At 48.0% G+C, this 14,843-nt stretch overlaps 1 protein-coding gene across 1 annotated transcript in view; it reads left to right on the forward strand.

Moving 5' to 3' along the window:
* Positions 1-14,843, forward strand: part of PYGB (glycogen phosphorylase B) — a 55,232-nt gene that overhangs the window by 24,680 nt on the left and 15,709 nt on the right. Inside the window, exons 3-9 of the mRNA XM_021078252.1 lie at positions 5,811-5,889; positions 8,435-8,538; positions 11,427-11,558; positions 12,241-12,352; positions 12,587-12,669; positions 13,152-13,295; positions 13,538-13,630. Coding sequence (XP_020933911.1) covers positions 5,811-5,889; positions 8,435-8,538; positions 11,427-11,558; positions 12,241-12,352; positions 12,587-12,669; positions 13,152-13,295; positions 13,538-13,630 — 747 coding nt within the window. The remainder of the gene's footprint in view (positions 1-5,810; positions 5,890-8,434; positions 8,539-11,426; positions 11,559-12,240; positions 12,353-12,586; positions 12,670-13,151; positions 13,296-13,537; positions 13,631-14,843) is intronic.

The following is a 14,843-nucleotide window of genomic DNA, read 5'->3' on the forward strand; positions in this document are numbered from 1 at the left end:
GAGATGATATCTCATTGTGATTTTCATTAACATACCCTGAAGATTAATGATGTTGAGCATCTTTCCATGTGCTCGTTGGCCATCTATATATGTTCTTTTGAAGAAATGCATATTCAAGTACTTTGTTCATTTCTGAACTGGGTTGCTTAGTGTTTTTGTTTTAGAAATCCTTTATTCTGTATATTAATCTCTTATCAGATATATGCTTTGTGTAGATATTTTCTCCCATTGTCTGGGTTGCCTTTTCACACTGTTGATAGTGTCCTTTTCTTTTTTGGCAGTGCCCAAGGCATGTGGAAGTTCCCAGGCCAGGAATCAAACCTGAGCCACAGCAGTGACAGCTGTGGATCCTTAACCCAATGTGCCACCAGGGAACTTCTGATAGTGTCCTTTGATGCACAGAGTTTTCAATTTTCATTCATTCAAGTTTGTCTTTTGTTGCCTTTGCTTTTGGTGTCTTATATGATCGATTGATTTTTTTAAAAAGGACAAAGTATGCCAAAATAATTCAGTATAGAAAGAATAGTCATTTCAGTAAATGGTGTTAGGGAGTTCCCGTCGTGGCTCAGTGGTTAACGAATCCAACTAGGAACCATGAGGTTGTGAGTTTGATCCCTGGCCTTGCTCAGCGGGTTAAGGATCCAGCATTGCCAGGAGCTGTGGTGTAGGTCACAGACATGGCTCAGATCTGGTGTTGCTGTGGCTCTGGTGTAGGCCGGTGGCTACAGCTCCGATTAGACCCCTAGCCTAGGAACCTCCATATGCCGCGAATGCAACCCCAGAAAAGACAAATAATAATAATAAAATAAGTGGTATTAGGACATTTAGATATCTTGCAAATGAAGGCAGTTGGATCCCTACCTCTCACTACATATAAAATTAACTCAGGGAGTTCCCATCATGGCTCAGCAGAAACGAACCCATCTAGTATCCATGAGGACATGGGTTTGATTGCTGGCCTCACTTAGTGGGTTAAGGATCCAACACTGCCATGGGCTGTGGTGTGGGTTGCAGACATGGCTTGGATCTGGCATTGCTATGGCTGTGGCATAGGCTGGCAGCTGTAGCTCTTATTCAACTCCTAGCCTGGGAACCTCCATATGCTGCAGGTGTGGCCTGAAAAAAGCAAAAATAAAATAAAAATAACTCAACATGGACCTGAGACCTAAATGTAGGAGCTAAAACTATAAAACTCTTAGAAGAATATATGTGAGTAAATCTTTATGATTTGGCAATGGATTCTTAGAAAAAATACCCATTTTTTAGGGTGTGGCCCTAAACACACACACACACACACACACACACACACACACATATTTTTTTTTTTTTACAAAGAAAAATAAAATCAAAGCAAAATCTCCCTTCCTAGGCTGAGGTGTGCCTGCACCATTCAAGGTAAAAACGTAAAGGAAGGCAACATCTCCCCAGGTGAACCCTGACCTGACTTGACTGCACTGGTCTCTGAGCTCATGAACCTCTCAGGAGTAAGAGGTCTCATGGGCAGTTGCATCTGGAAATGTTGCAGTTAAATATGTTTCTTTTTTTTTCTTTTTTTTTTTTTTAAGAGACATCACTTTATTTATGTATTTTTTAAAGCCAGAAGATGCTTGAGAACATCCACTTTCTAGATACACATATGAGAGAAATTTTTTTTTTTACAGAATAAAATACATACATTTACACACAATTATATTCACACAGATTATTATAACATGGATCTTAAGAAACAGATTAAGTGACTCCCACTGGAGAAGTGGAATAGAAAATATGCTGAGACAAATAGGAAATTTATTCTATACTTTATCCCAATTTTATGGCTTTCATCTTTACTACTTAGTTTTATCTATTACATTTCAATCTTTCTTTAAAAATTAGCATTATATTAAATTGCTATATTATGCAACTAAAATTTATAAAGAAGAAAGCCTTATATACCATTAAATATTTTATATAGAACAGTAAAAAGAATAACTTAACTGGTAAGCATAACAAAAATAATACCCCCTCTGAAAATAAGTAAAATATAAAATGCATAAGTTGGTAAAAAACAGTGTAACTATATAAATATGTCCTCACAATTTGTTCCATCTCATTGATTCTTCAATAAAGGCATTACACCATTCTAGGTGATGTGATAAACAAGACATTATAGACTTTACATTGTACCATGGAGAGAAATGGTTATTAATAATACAATTGTAGAACTGTATTATTTAATTGTACAGTGGCATTATTTAATTATAAAATAAATACGTTTAAATACGTAGTTAAATACGTTAAATACGTTTCTTAATGTTGAGCCAGTAATGTGTTAATAGGTACATCCCACCTCCCCCAACACCCAAAATATTTTGACAGAACACCCTGAAATTGCTGTAGGAGTCAGTATTTTGAAATCTTACTCTGAATCAGATTGCTCTATGTGTTAATACCATTCTATGTAATAGATACCAAATCATTTCTTTACAACTTTGACATTTTTGTTTTCTCACAACTTTTTTTCTACCTTTTGCTGTTTATCAGATCCTTAAGGTGTGGTCCAGTGACCTCCAGGGTCCTTGAGACCTTTTCAGGAGGTCCTCTGGGTCAGAACTGTTTATTGGTACTCTTCCATGTGTATACAGTGGACTTTCCAGAGGCTCTGTCACATGTGATTTCTTAACAGCACTGAAGCAGAATATCCATTAAAGAGATTTGTAAAAATATAAAACACTTCCACTCTTTTCAGTGCCTTTGTTTTAAAAAATGTGGGAGTTCCTGCTGTGGCACAGTGGGATTAGTGGCCTCTCTGGAGCACTAGGATGCAGGTTTGATCCCTGGCTCAGCACAGTGGGTTAAGGATCCCATGTTGCCACAGTTGCAGTGTAGGTCGCAGCTGCAGCTCTGATCTGATCCCTGGCCTGGGAACTCCATGTATGGTGGCCAAAAAACCCCAAAAAATATAGTTATTTTTCATTAAACTGTGTTGCTGTGTTAATATGTAAAGAGTTTATTTTTAAGTGAATTCATATAGGAGTTCCCTGGTGGCCTAGCTGTTAAAGGCTTGGTGTTCCTGCTATGGTGAGGGTTCAATCCCTGACCAGGGATTGCATGTGTGACCAAATATATAAATGAAATGAACTCATATATTCTTAAATTTTTTCTCTATTTTGATTTCTGTTTTGACATTGATAGCTGTAATCTCAATATAACAGAAAGCTCTTTAGGTGTTTCCAAAATCAAAAAGTTTAAAAACCACTGGTCCAGGTAATTAACAGGTAATTTGTCAAGTTTAGTACACTAAAGCCAGGTTAATATATATTTTATACATATATATATATATATATTTCAATTATTTTCCATTACAGGTTACCATAAGATATTGGGTATACTTCTAGTAAATCCTAGTTATTTTTTTTTTTGTCTTTTTGCTATTTCTTGGGCCGCTCTCGCGGCATACGGAGTTCCCAGGCTAGGGGTCCAATCGGAGCTGTAGCCACCGGCCTACACCAGAGCCACAGCAACGTGGGATCCGAGCCGCGTCTGCAACCTACACCACAGCTCACGGCAACGCCGGATCGTTAACCCACTGAGCAAGGGCAGGGACCGAACCCACAACCTCATGGTTCCTAGTCGGATTCGTTAACCACTGCGCCACGACGGGAACTCCTAGTCATTTTATATATAGTAGTGTGCATCTCTTAATCCCACCCTCTCAATTTATCCCTCACCCTCTTTGCCCTTTGGTAACCATAAGTTTGTGAGTGTCTGTGAGTCTGTCTCTGTTTTGTGAAGTTTATTTGTACTATCTTTTAGATAACACATATAAGTGACATCATGGGGTATTTGTCCTTCTCTTTCTGACTTACTTCACTTAGTATGAGAACCTCTAGCTCCACCATGTTGCTGCAAATGGCATTGTTTTGTTCTTTTTAAAGGCTGAGTAATATTCCATTGTGCTTATGTACCACATCTTAATCCATTCATCTGTTGATGGACATTTAGGTTGTTTCCATGTCTTGGCTATTGTGAATAGTGCTCCAGTGAACATAGGAGTGCATGTATCTCTCTGAATTAGTTTTGTCCAGATATATTCTCAGGAGTGGGATTACTGGATCATATGGTAGTTCTATGTTTTAGTTTTCTGAGGAACCTGCATACTGTTTTCCATAATGTTATACATTCCCACCAACAGTGCAGGAGGGTTCCCTTTTCTCCACATCCCCTCCAGCATTTGTTATTTGTAGGTTTATTAAAGATGGTCATTCTGACTGGTGTGAGGTGGTACCTCATTGTAGTTTTGATTTGCATTTCTCTAATAATTAGTGATGTTGAGCATCTTTTCATGTGCCTGCTGGCCATCTGTATGTCTTCTTTGGAGAAATGTGTATTTAGATCTGCCCATTTGTTCAGTCTTAATGCTCTTCCCAACTGAGCTATTTTGGCAACTTCCTGCCCGTTTTTTGATTAGTTGTTTGCTTTTGTTCATTTGGTTTTTTGGCTGTGACACGCAGCAGCTTGATGTAGGATCTCAGTTCCTAGACCAGGGATTGAACCTGGCTGCAGTGGTGAAAGTGCCAAATCCTAACCACCAGACCACCAGGGAACTCCTGGGTTGTTTGTTTTTTTGATATTACGCTCTATCAGCTGTTGTCTATTTTGGAAATTAATCCCTTGTCAATTGTATCATTTATAAATATTTTCTCCCTTTCTGAGGGTTGACTTTTTGTTTATGGTTTGCTTTTGCTGCGCTTCTAAGTTTATTTTATTTTGTTTTATTTTTTTTAGTTGAGAGTTGTTTTTTGTTTGTTTTTGTCTTTTTGCTATTTCTTGGGCCGCTCCTGCGGCATATGGAGGTTCCCAGGCTAGGGGTCCAATCGGAGCTGTAGCCGCCGGCCTACACCAGAGCCACAGCAATGCCAGATCCGAGCTGCGTCTGCGACCTACACCACAGCTCACGGCAACGCCAGATCCTTAACCCACTGAGCAAGGCCAGGGATCGAACCCGCAACCTCATGGTTCCTAGTCGGATTCATTAACCACTGAGCCACGGTGGGAACACAAGCTGTGCTTCTAAGTTTAATCTGGTCCCATTTGTTCATTTCTGCTTTTGTTTCCATTACTCTAAGAGACAGATCAAAAAAATGTTGCTGTGATTTAAGTCAAAGACTCTTCTGCCTATATTTTCCTCTAGGAGTTTTGTAGCATCTTGTCTTAGGTTTAGGGGTTTGTTTTTTTTTTTCCCCCCCACTCCACAGCACATGGAGTTCTCGGGCCAGGGACCAAATCAGAGCCACAGTTGTGACCTAAGCTGCAGCCATGGCAATGTCGAATCCTTTAAGCCATTGTGCCGGGCTGGGGATTGAACTTGTGTCCTGGTGCTGCAGAGATGCTGCCAATCCCGTTTTACCACAGTAGGAACTCCTCCATTTTCAGTTTTTTAAGGAATCTCCATACCGTTTTCCTTAATAGCTACACCAATTTACATTTCCACCAAAAGTGTAAGAGGGTCCCTTTTCCTCTGCACCCTAACACCAGATTGTCACATTGGATTGTCAAGTCTAAAAGAAAGCAGACTCAGAAGTTTCTGCTCTGGCACAGCTGGTTAAGGATCTGGTGTTGCCGCAGCTGTGGTGTAGGTTGCAACTTCAGTGTGGGTTTGATCCTTGGCCTGGGAACTTCCGCATGCCATGGATGCTGCCAACAAATAAAAGAAAGCAGACTCTGACCTTTGATTGATATACACTCACAAGATTTAAATACTTTTCCATCTGTTGATTGAGGGAAAATATTAAGTAGTTCTAAAAAGTTACATCTGCTTTTGTTCACAGTTGGGGTTGGACTTGGAGGAGCTGGAAGAGATGGAAGAGGATGCCGGCCTGGGGAACGGAGGCTTGGGGCGGCTTGCAGGTAACCCCAGCTCCTGTCCGGGACAGGCCTTGCCTGACGGTGCCTTGGTCAGTGGCGAGGCCGGGGTCAGCCATGCTCCCAACACTGGTGTGTTGGGGTAGCTTGGTCCCTCAGTGGATGGGACAGCGTGTCCTCCAGGTCAAAATCTTTGCCGCCAGTGGGGAAAAAAATGCAAAACGCATGTTCTCTTGCATACAAGGGGTACTTCATAGTCATGAAAACCTGGGAGCTGATGCTGAGAGGGATTTCCAGTACACCAGCCACTTCCGTAGCCAGTAATTGGAAGGGAGACAGAGGGCTGCACACAGACACACACACACACACCCAGACACATTCACACATATAAACACACACACACAGATTAGGAATGTAGCCCAGCTTCACACAGTCACTCCTGCTTTCCCACGGTGAGCAGGCCACCCTAGACCAGCAGAGCTCCTCTCCTGGAGTTGTGGTTCCCTGGGGTCACCTGTCTGAGAGCATACCTAGTTTAGGTTTGTTTTCCTGATTTGATCATGTTTACCAGCCTTTATGGAGCACCAGCTGGGTTAAGAACCTGGAATTGGAAGCATCAGTCACTGTGAGATGTGCTGGCCCTGTGCCTGGCAGGACTCTCGGATGCAGTACTTCTGCAGCAGGGATGGTCAGGTTTTGTGCTGCCCGTGTATGCGGGGCTGCGGGAAGGGGAGCTCAGGCCCTAGCCCTTTGCGTGATTGCCCGTGGGGAGTTGTCATTTTGTGAAGGGAGCGGATGCCCTAAAATTTATTTGGAGGGGGTTGTGTTACGTGTTTACATTTTTAAAATTTAAGTTAAAATTTTCACAACTTGAAAGTACAAGAGTTTCCATTGTGGCTCAGTGGGTTAGGAACCCAACATAGTGTCTGTGAGGATGTGGATTCAATCCCTGGCCTCACTCAGTGGGTTAAGGATCTGGCATTGCCACGAGTTACAGTGTAGGTCACAGATGCGGCTCAGATTTGGCTTCTGGCCTGGGAACTTTTTTTTTTTTTTTTTTTTTTTTTTTTTTTTGTCTTTTTAGCTATTTCTTGGGCCGCTCCTGCGGCATATGGGGGTTCCCAGGCTAGGGGTCCAATCGGAGCTGTAGCCACCGGCTTACGCCAGAGCCACAGCAACACAGGATCCGAGCTGCGACTACAACCTACACCACAGCTCACGACAACGCCGGATCGTTAACCCACTGAGCAAGGGCAGGGACCGAACCCGCAACCTCATGGTTCCTAGTTGGATTCGTTAACCACTGCGCCACGACGGGAACTCCTGGCCTGGGAACTTCTATATGCCACAGGTGTGGCCCTAAAATGAAAAACAATAATAAAAAAAAATTTTTTTAAATCTTGTAAGTACAATTGTGCTGTCATATGAAACAGCACACAGATCCAGATAAAGAAACCCTGGGCAGGGCCTGCCCCCCAACCCTGCAGACCATGTCCTGGTGTCTAGCCGGCCGCAGGGTACAGCCCCTCCACCCTGTGGCCATCTGTGCATCGCACTTGTCTCCCCCATCGCCCTCTCTCAGTTGTAAAGACTGAGCCTGTTTCCCAGCTTCTGGGAAGCCCCATATCCATAGATCCCCTCCCACCCGGGCTGCCCACTCCCGCCCGGTGGTGACTTCATTCAGGGCTTGTGGGCCACTTCCTGCCAACCTCCTGGTCGCCTTTATTGCCACTCATTGGTGCCGCTGGCCACCCCAGGACTCTCCTCACCCACACAGACCTGGTTGCCCCCTACCCCGCCCGGGCTGCTGCTATGGCTTGTGTCTGTGTCCCTCCTGCAGGAATGACCTCAGCATCAGAGCCTGGGGCCTCCTCAGCAAGGGCCTGACACCCGGGATCGGCGCATGTTGGGTGAATTGGCTTGGTATTTCCTGTGGAGTTTTTAAATTTTTCTTTTTAATCCCCAGAAGTTGACTATGGCAGCCTTCTGGACTTTATTCAAAACATTGTGGTAAACCAACTATAATGGAAAAAATAAAAATCATTTAAAAATTAAAAAAAAAAACAAACCCCGAAACGTTGTGGTTTGTTTTTAAGACATTTTGATTGGAACAGGGGATGGATCTGGTGGCATGCGTGCACCTTTCAGGGGGCCCTGTGGCACTTTGGCACCTGGTATTTGGCTTATAGATGTGACATGAACACCCACAGCCCTGTTTTTGGCCTTGTCTCCCAGCCTGTGGGGAAATGTTTCTTGATGTTGCCCTGCAGGCAGGCCGCTAGCACAGGCAGGGTGGGCCTCCTGCTTGGGGTAGGGTCTTTAAGAGAAACGGTCAGTAAGGGGACAGTGTGTCCTCTGGGGTTCATGCCTCTTCCCACACCCCCAAGTGGCACCCATGTTGATGTTGGCTTGGCCTGCATGCAGGCCCTCAGTCTGAATGGCATGTAGAGGGTTCGGTTCTCCTTTTCATGAGACCTGAAGTGGCTGCCAGACACCTGGGGCTGGCCCCCCAGCACCTGCTCAATCTGGTATCTGGGCCCTGGCTCTAGAGGCCTCTGGTCTGCTGACCGGCTTGTGTTTACTCTTGCAGCCTGCTTCCTTGACTCGATGGCCACCTTGGGCCTGGCAGCATACGGCTATGGAATCCGCTATGAGTTTGGGATTTTTAACCAGAAGATTGTCAATGGCTGGCAGGTGGGTGCAGTTGTTTCCTCTTCTCCCTTGCAGCCTTCGTTTGCACAAAAAAATAGAGGGCACTTCCAGTTCTGCTCTTTGTACCTTCTACTCCTCCTGGCAAAGCTGCGTGCCCAGCCTGGGCAGAGTGGAGGTGGGCAGATCAGGGCAGTGCTATGAGCTCCACGCTTTCCCTGTGGTTCCTGGGGCGGCAGTGGCCTCCAGAGCCCCTTGGGGAGAGGCTGGCGGTTGGTGCTACTTCCCTGTTGTCTCTCAAGGGCAAAGGCAGCCCTGGCTCACCACAGGGATGGTTGGCCTGGTATAGCTGGAGGAACAGTCATGACAGGCTTTGCTCCCTCACCTCATCCCTGACACTAGCGGAGGCCACGTCCCATAGGGTTAGGGGCTGCTCTGCAAAGGCGAGTGGCTCTTAGGAAGAACGAGCCTCAAGTCTAAAGCTCAGACAGTTTAATAAACTGGTCAAGACCACTTGGGTAAAGAGCGTAATCGCAGTGCAGTCCTGCCTCCTCCGCTGGGCAGGGTGGGCGTTTCCATTTCACATGGATGGAGAATAGTTCATTTAAAAAATCAGGGGTCTAAAAGTTACAGATGAAAGCAAGGCTGGAGTTAGGATCAAAAAGCTTGTAATTGGGAGTTCCTGCTGTGGCACAGTGGGTTAAGAATCTGACTGCGCAGAGTGCCCGTGGTGGTACAGCAGGAATGAATCCGACTAGGAACCATGAGGTTGTGGGTTCAATCCCTGGCCTTGCTCAGTGGGTTAAGGATCTGGTGTTGCCATGAGCTGTGGTGTAGATCACAGACATGGCTCAGATCTGATATTGCTGTGGCTCTGGCGTAGGCCAGCAGCTGTAGCTCCAATTAGACCCCTAGCCTGGGAACCTCCACATGCTGCGGGTGTGGCCCTAAAAAGAAAAAAAAAAAAATCAAAATCTGACTGTGCAGCTAGGGTCGCTGCAGAAGCTCAGGTTTGATTCCTAGCCTGGTGCAATGAGTTAAAGGGTCTGGCGTTGTCACAGCTGTGGCTTGGATTCAGTCCCTGGCCCAGGAACTGCCTTATGCTGCAAGTGTGGCCATTAAAAAAAAAAGCTTGTAACAGGGAGGTAGTCTAAGTGAAGATGTTGGGGTGATGGGAAAGTCCTCTGTCTTGATGGAGTTTGGGTCACACAGGTACGTGCAGTTGACACAACTCATCAGTGTTGTCCTGAAGATTTATGCAAGTCACTGTGTATATATCCACCTATCAAATAAAAACATGATGGAACTCCTGCTGTGCTACAGCAGGTTAGATCCCCTGCCAGTGGTTAAGGATCCAGTGTTGTCGCATCAGTGGCTCGGATTCAATCCCTGGCCCGTGAACTTCCATATGCTGCAGGTGCAGCTGAAAAAAGAATAAACTGTTCTGAGAAATGTGCCTCCTGACATCAGTGGAGGAGCAAGCAAATGTCTGCAACTGAACTCACTTTTTTTTTTTTGCTTTTTAGGGCCACACCCACAGCATATGGAGGTTTCTAGGCTAGAGGTCCCATTGGAGCTACAGCTGCTGGCCTACACCACAGCCACAGCCACATCAGATCTGAGCTGTATCTGCTACCTACACCACAGCTCATGGCAACCCAGATCCTTAACCCACTGAACAAAGCCAGGGATTGAACCTGAAACCTCATGGTTCCTAGTTAGATTCGTTTGCACTGTTCCACAACGGGAACTCCTGCAACTCACTTTGAAATGCATCAAAACATTAATGGATGATGGATGGAGATCCAGCTATTCGAGTGTAGCAGAGATATCAACGGTTACAGGGCCTCAGTGGTGGGTGTGCATGTCCATTGTCAATCCCTTGACATTTCTGGGTATTTGAAAATGCTCTTGATGAAATGTTAGCCAAGAAAAGTATGGCTCAAAGAAAAAGGAAACAAAATAGATTTGTAGGCATCACTTAATTTATAGAAATCCTCCCTTTGACCTTCAAAAGGGAATCACACTTTCATCCTGTGGCCTCCTTAGTGGCTTTATTTACAGTTCTTTGTGTGTGCATGTGTCAGGTGTGCTCATGCCTTTATACATGTGTGGTCTTTGGCCCATTCCAGCTCTTCCATAGTTGAGACTGTGTGTTTGTCAGAGACTCTGAGGCTCCTTTCTGCCTGGTGTTCTTCTGGTTCCTTCTTCCTGAAGCTCTTGCCATCTTGCATGATGATTTAAAGACAGCCCACAATACTAGGCTGGTGATAACCTTGCCCTTCTCCCATGCGGTTGTCACTCGACTCCGTTAGAGTGGCTTTAGTTGGCTTCAGCTGTAAAACAAGTAGATGTGGTCAGTGGCCTGTGGGGCACCTTCTAGGGGTGCGTCTGGGTAGCAGTGGGCCTGTGTCATTTGCAAAGCATTGGGCTTCCAGGTTTTTTAATAACAGTATTATTGAGATAATATATTGTTAAATACATAATTATGTATTCACAAGGTTGGGCAACAAGCTTCAGAACGTCTTCCTTTTACTGTTGAATTCAGGTGACTCTTCATGTCTGTTTACTGTAATGTATCTTTCTGAATTTTATGCATTTTTTTTTTCTTTTTCCTTTTTTTTTTTTTGGCTATGCCTGAGGCATGCATAAGTACCTGGGCAGGGATCCAACCTGGGCCACCGCAGTGGCCTGAGCTGCTGAAGTGACAACCCCAGATCCTTAACCTGCTGAGCCACCAGGAAATGCTGAGTTTTTCTGTCATAGTCCCAAGTGTTCATTTTAAACACATAGCCTCAACTGGACTAGGAAATCTTAGCAGCATAAATGGGCTGCAGCTTTGTTTCTGTGCCGGCAGCACAGTCTGCACCTTGGGGTCAGCTCTGAGCCCTGGCTTATCTCCCCGGGACCCACCTGTGGCTGCTGCTTTGCAGGTGGAGGAGGCCGATGACTGGCTGCGCTACGGCAACCCCTGGGAGAAAGCTCGGCCCGAGTACACGCTGCCGGTGCACTTCTACGGGAGAGTGGAGCATAGTGCTGAAGGCGTGCGGTGGCTGGACACGCAGGTACTGCCAGGCCCTGGGGCAGGGGGGTGAGTGCAGGGACTTGGATGGCGTTGGCCTCCTGGGACAAAAGGGGAGCTGCTTCCGCCCAGGACCCACCTCCTCACCCCTCAGTCGGGAACAGACCCTGAATGTGAAGCTCTGTGTGGTTTGACAGGCACTGTTGGGTGAGACCCGTGGGTACCAGCAGGGCGGGGCTGAGGCCACCGCTGACTCCTGGGGCCTGAGCAGCCCCCGTCTCCCTGGAGCAGGTTCCCCCTCGCCCTGCATGCCTTCCTCCCCAGCCCACCTTAGCAGTTCTCCTGGGCCTGCAGGGAGCCCAGCCCCCACTCCTGGGGCGGGGGAACCAGGAGGAGCTTGGAGCACGTGGCACATTGTGGTGCCGGCTTGTGGGCTCACTGGCGGACAAGCAGAGCCCAGCCCAGGCTCAGAAATGGCGGCGAGTGCACATCTGGGTGGTGGGAGGCCAGAGGAGAGGCCTCGCGCAGGATGGCTGCGATGAGTAAGAGAGTCTGTGGTCCTATGAGGTGGGCAGGTGAACAGAAACAAGGCAGGCCCGTGAGACCTGGGAGTCCCAGGCAGTCCCGCTGTGGTTCAATGTGTGGCCTCAGGTGCTCCTAGTCCAGTCCAATGGCAAGCCGGGGCTGCAGGGGTAGGGCCTGGGGACTGTGTGTTCCCTTGGCAGGTGGTGCTGGCCATGCCCTACGACACCCCAGTGCCCGGCTACAAGAACGACACCGTCAACACCATGAGACTGTGGTCTGCCAAGGCGCCCAATGACTTCAAGCTTCATGACTGTGCGTCCCCTCCTGGCCCCATGGGGGTGGCTGGTCCCAGGCTTACCCCGAGCAGCTCTTGGCCTGTCTGTCCTCAGCCCATGGGGCTCTGGCCTTGGGAGGGACTGTGTGCCCTCAGGACAGAGCCAGGGGCCTGGGCAGGGCGTGGGCAGCCGTTCAGGGCACTTGTCCTGACTGATCAGGGAAGTAAATGCGGAGCCCGGCCCCGGGCCTGACCACGCTCTCTTCCCTCAGTCAATGTGGGTGGCTACATCGAGGCAGTGCTGGACCGGAACCTGGCCGAGAACATCTCCAGAGTCCTCTACCCCAATGATAATGTGAGTGGCTGTGTGGCTGGTTCTCTCTTTTCCGGTGTGGGGAGCACCCAGCAGGGCCTGTGCCCTTAGCTGCTCCTCTGCCCTCTGCCCAGGGGCCCCTGCGAGGCTCCTGTCCTCACAGCCCCACTCTCCGCAAACACGTTCCGCCCGTGCTGCACACACCGCCGCGGCCAGGGCTGTGGAGCCCTTGGGCCTCACATGCAGCTAGTTTCCGCTCTGAAGCAGCTGATGCCAGTTCCCTAAGAATTGGGTGATGTGTTGTCAGGTGGGGCCAGCAGTCCCTGTCTCAGTGACACCTGGAGAGACACAACAGTCACGCCATGCAGCTAGGGGTCTCAGCCGTACTGCCCACTGCTACCAGATTTGCTGCCAGACAAGCCCTTAGAGCTCGCTCTTCTTAGTGGGGCCTGAGCAGCCCCACCCCTGTCCTGGGTGGGGTCCCAAGGGCCTGGGTGGCAGAGGCTGAGGATCCGCATCCACAGTTCTTTGAGGGAAAGGAGCTGCGGCTGAAGCAGGAGTACTTCGTGGTGGCTGCCACCCTGCAGGACGTCATCCGGCGCTTCAAGTCGGCCAAGTTTGGCTGCCGCGACCCAGTGAGGACCAGCTTCGATACGTTCCCAGACAAGGTATGCTTGCAGAGGGACCGAGCAGCTGGTGTCACCAGGCTGCCCTCCCCTGGCCCTGGCCCTGGCCACAGGGGCACTGAGAAAGGGTCCCTCAGGCAAAGCAACCAGTTTGCAGGCACAGTTCAGTGATGGAACGTGGCTGTCCACGTGGCCCAGGTTCCGATGGGGGTAGCGGGTGGGCCAGCACCCCATGGTACCAGCATGGGCAAGGGGATTGAAGAGATCTCCCTGTGTAAATGCAGGTGGCCATCCAGCTGAACGACACCCACCCTGCTCTCGCCATCCCTGAGCTCATGCGGATCCTGGTGGACGTGGAGAAGGTGGACTGGGACAAGGTGAGTGACAAGGACAAGGGTGCAGCGTCCCCCACGCCCGGGCACCTGGCTGACCTTCCAGCCTGTCCCAACAGCAGGGGTGCTGAGCTGGTCCTGGGCTGTGGAGGGACACCTCTCTGGGTGGCCTTCAGAGCACAGAAGGATGCTGTCATGGGTAGGCAAGGCCATGGGGAGAAGGATGGTCCCAGAGCCGATCTGGGGTTCCTCCCAGCCGGGACAGGGGAGTAGAGCAGAGGTGCAAAAGCCACAGAGGAGCAGTTTGCTGGAAGACAAGAAAAGGGTTCTGACACTTTTTAGAGCATCTTAGAATCGTGGCAAAAATTGGGATGGAAATGCTTTAAAATTTGTTTTGTGGTGATTGTTAATGCACCTATAAATGTAATAAAATTCATTAAGTAATAAAAGAATTGTGGCAAAAAAACACCAAAGTGGTAAGTTTAAAGAAATACATTGTTGGAGTTCCCATTGTGGCTCAGTGGTAATGAACCCAACTAATATCCTTTGATCCCTAGCCCTGCTCAATGGGTTAAGGTTCTGGTGTTGCCATGAGCTGTGGTGTAGGTCGCAGATGGGGCTCGGATATGCTGTGGCTGTGGCTGACAGCTGCAGCTCCGATTCGACCCCCTAGCCTGGGAATTTCCATATGCTGCAGGTAGGGCCCTAAGAAGCAAAAAAAAAAAAAAAGAAAGAAAGAAAGAAAAGAAAAGAAAAAAGAAATACATTGTTTACATAGGCGTGTTTTTACTTGATTTATTTTGGTCCTAGATTCTTTGTTTTTGTTTGTTATTTTTTTTGTTGTTTGGCTTCACCCTCGACATGTGGAAGTTCCCAGGGCAGGGGCCTGAACCCTCACCACAGCAGCGACCTGAGCTGCTGCAGTGACAATGCCAGATCCCCACAAGGAACTCTGAAGGTGGAGTTTTCTTGATCTCGCTTAACTGAGTCAACATGTGAAACCATCTTACTCTGCTTTTTAGCCTCCAGAGCCCCTCCCTGGTGCACTTGTGGGCGGGGCCGGGCAGGTCCCGTTCACTCCTGGCCAGCAGAGGGCAGGGCCGCACACTTAACTGGTTTTCTCCTGATGTGGGTGTGCAGTCAGCTTGGGGGAAGTGAAGCAGCGCCTGAGCCTCCGGTTCACAGGGAAGCTGCAGTGATTCCCAGGCAGCGGGTTAGGTCCGCATTCATGGGTATGTATGAAGGGCGCAGGGGAAGT

This window comes from Sus scrofa, chromosome 17, assembly GCF_000003025.6.
Source record: "Sus scrofa isolate TJ Tabasco breed Duroc chromosome 17, Sscrofa11.1, whole genome shotgun sequence".
In the NCBI taxonomy this organism is placed as follows: Eukaryota; Metazoa; Chordata; class Mammalia; order Artiodactyla; family Suidae; genus Sus; species Sus scrofa.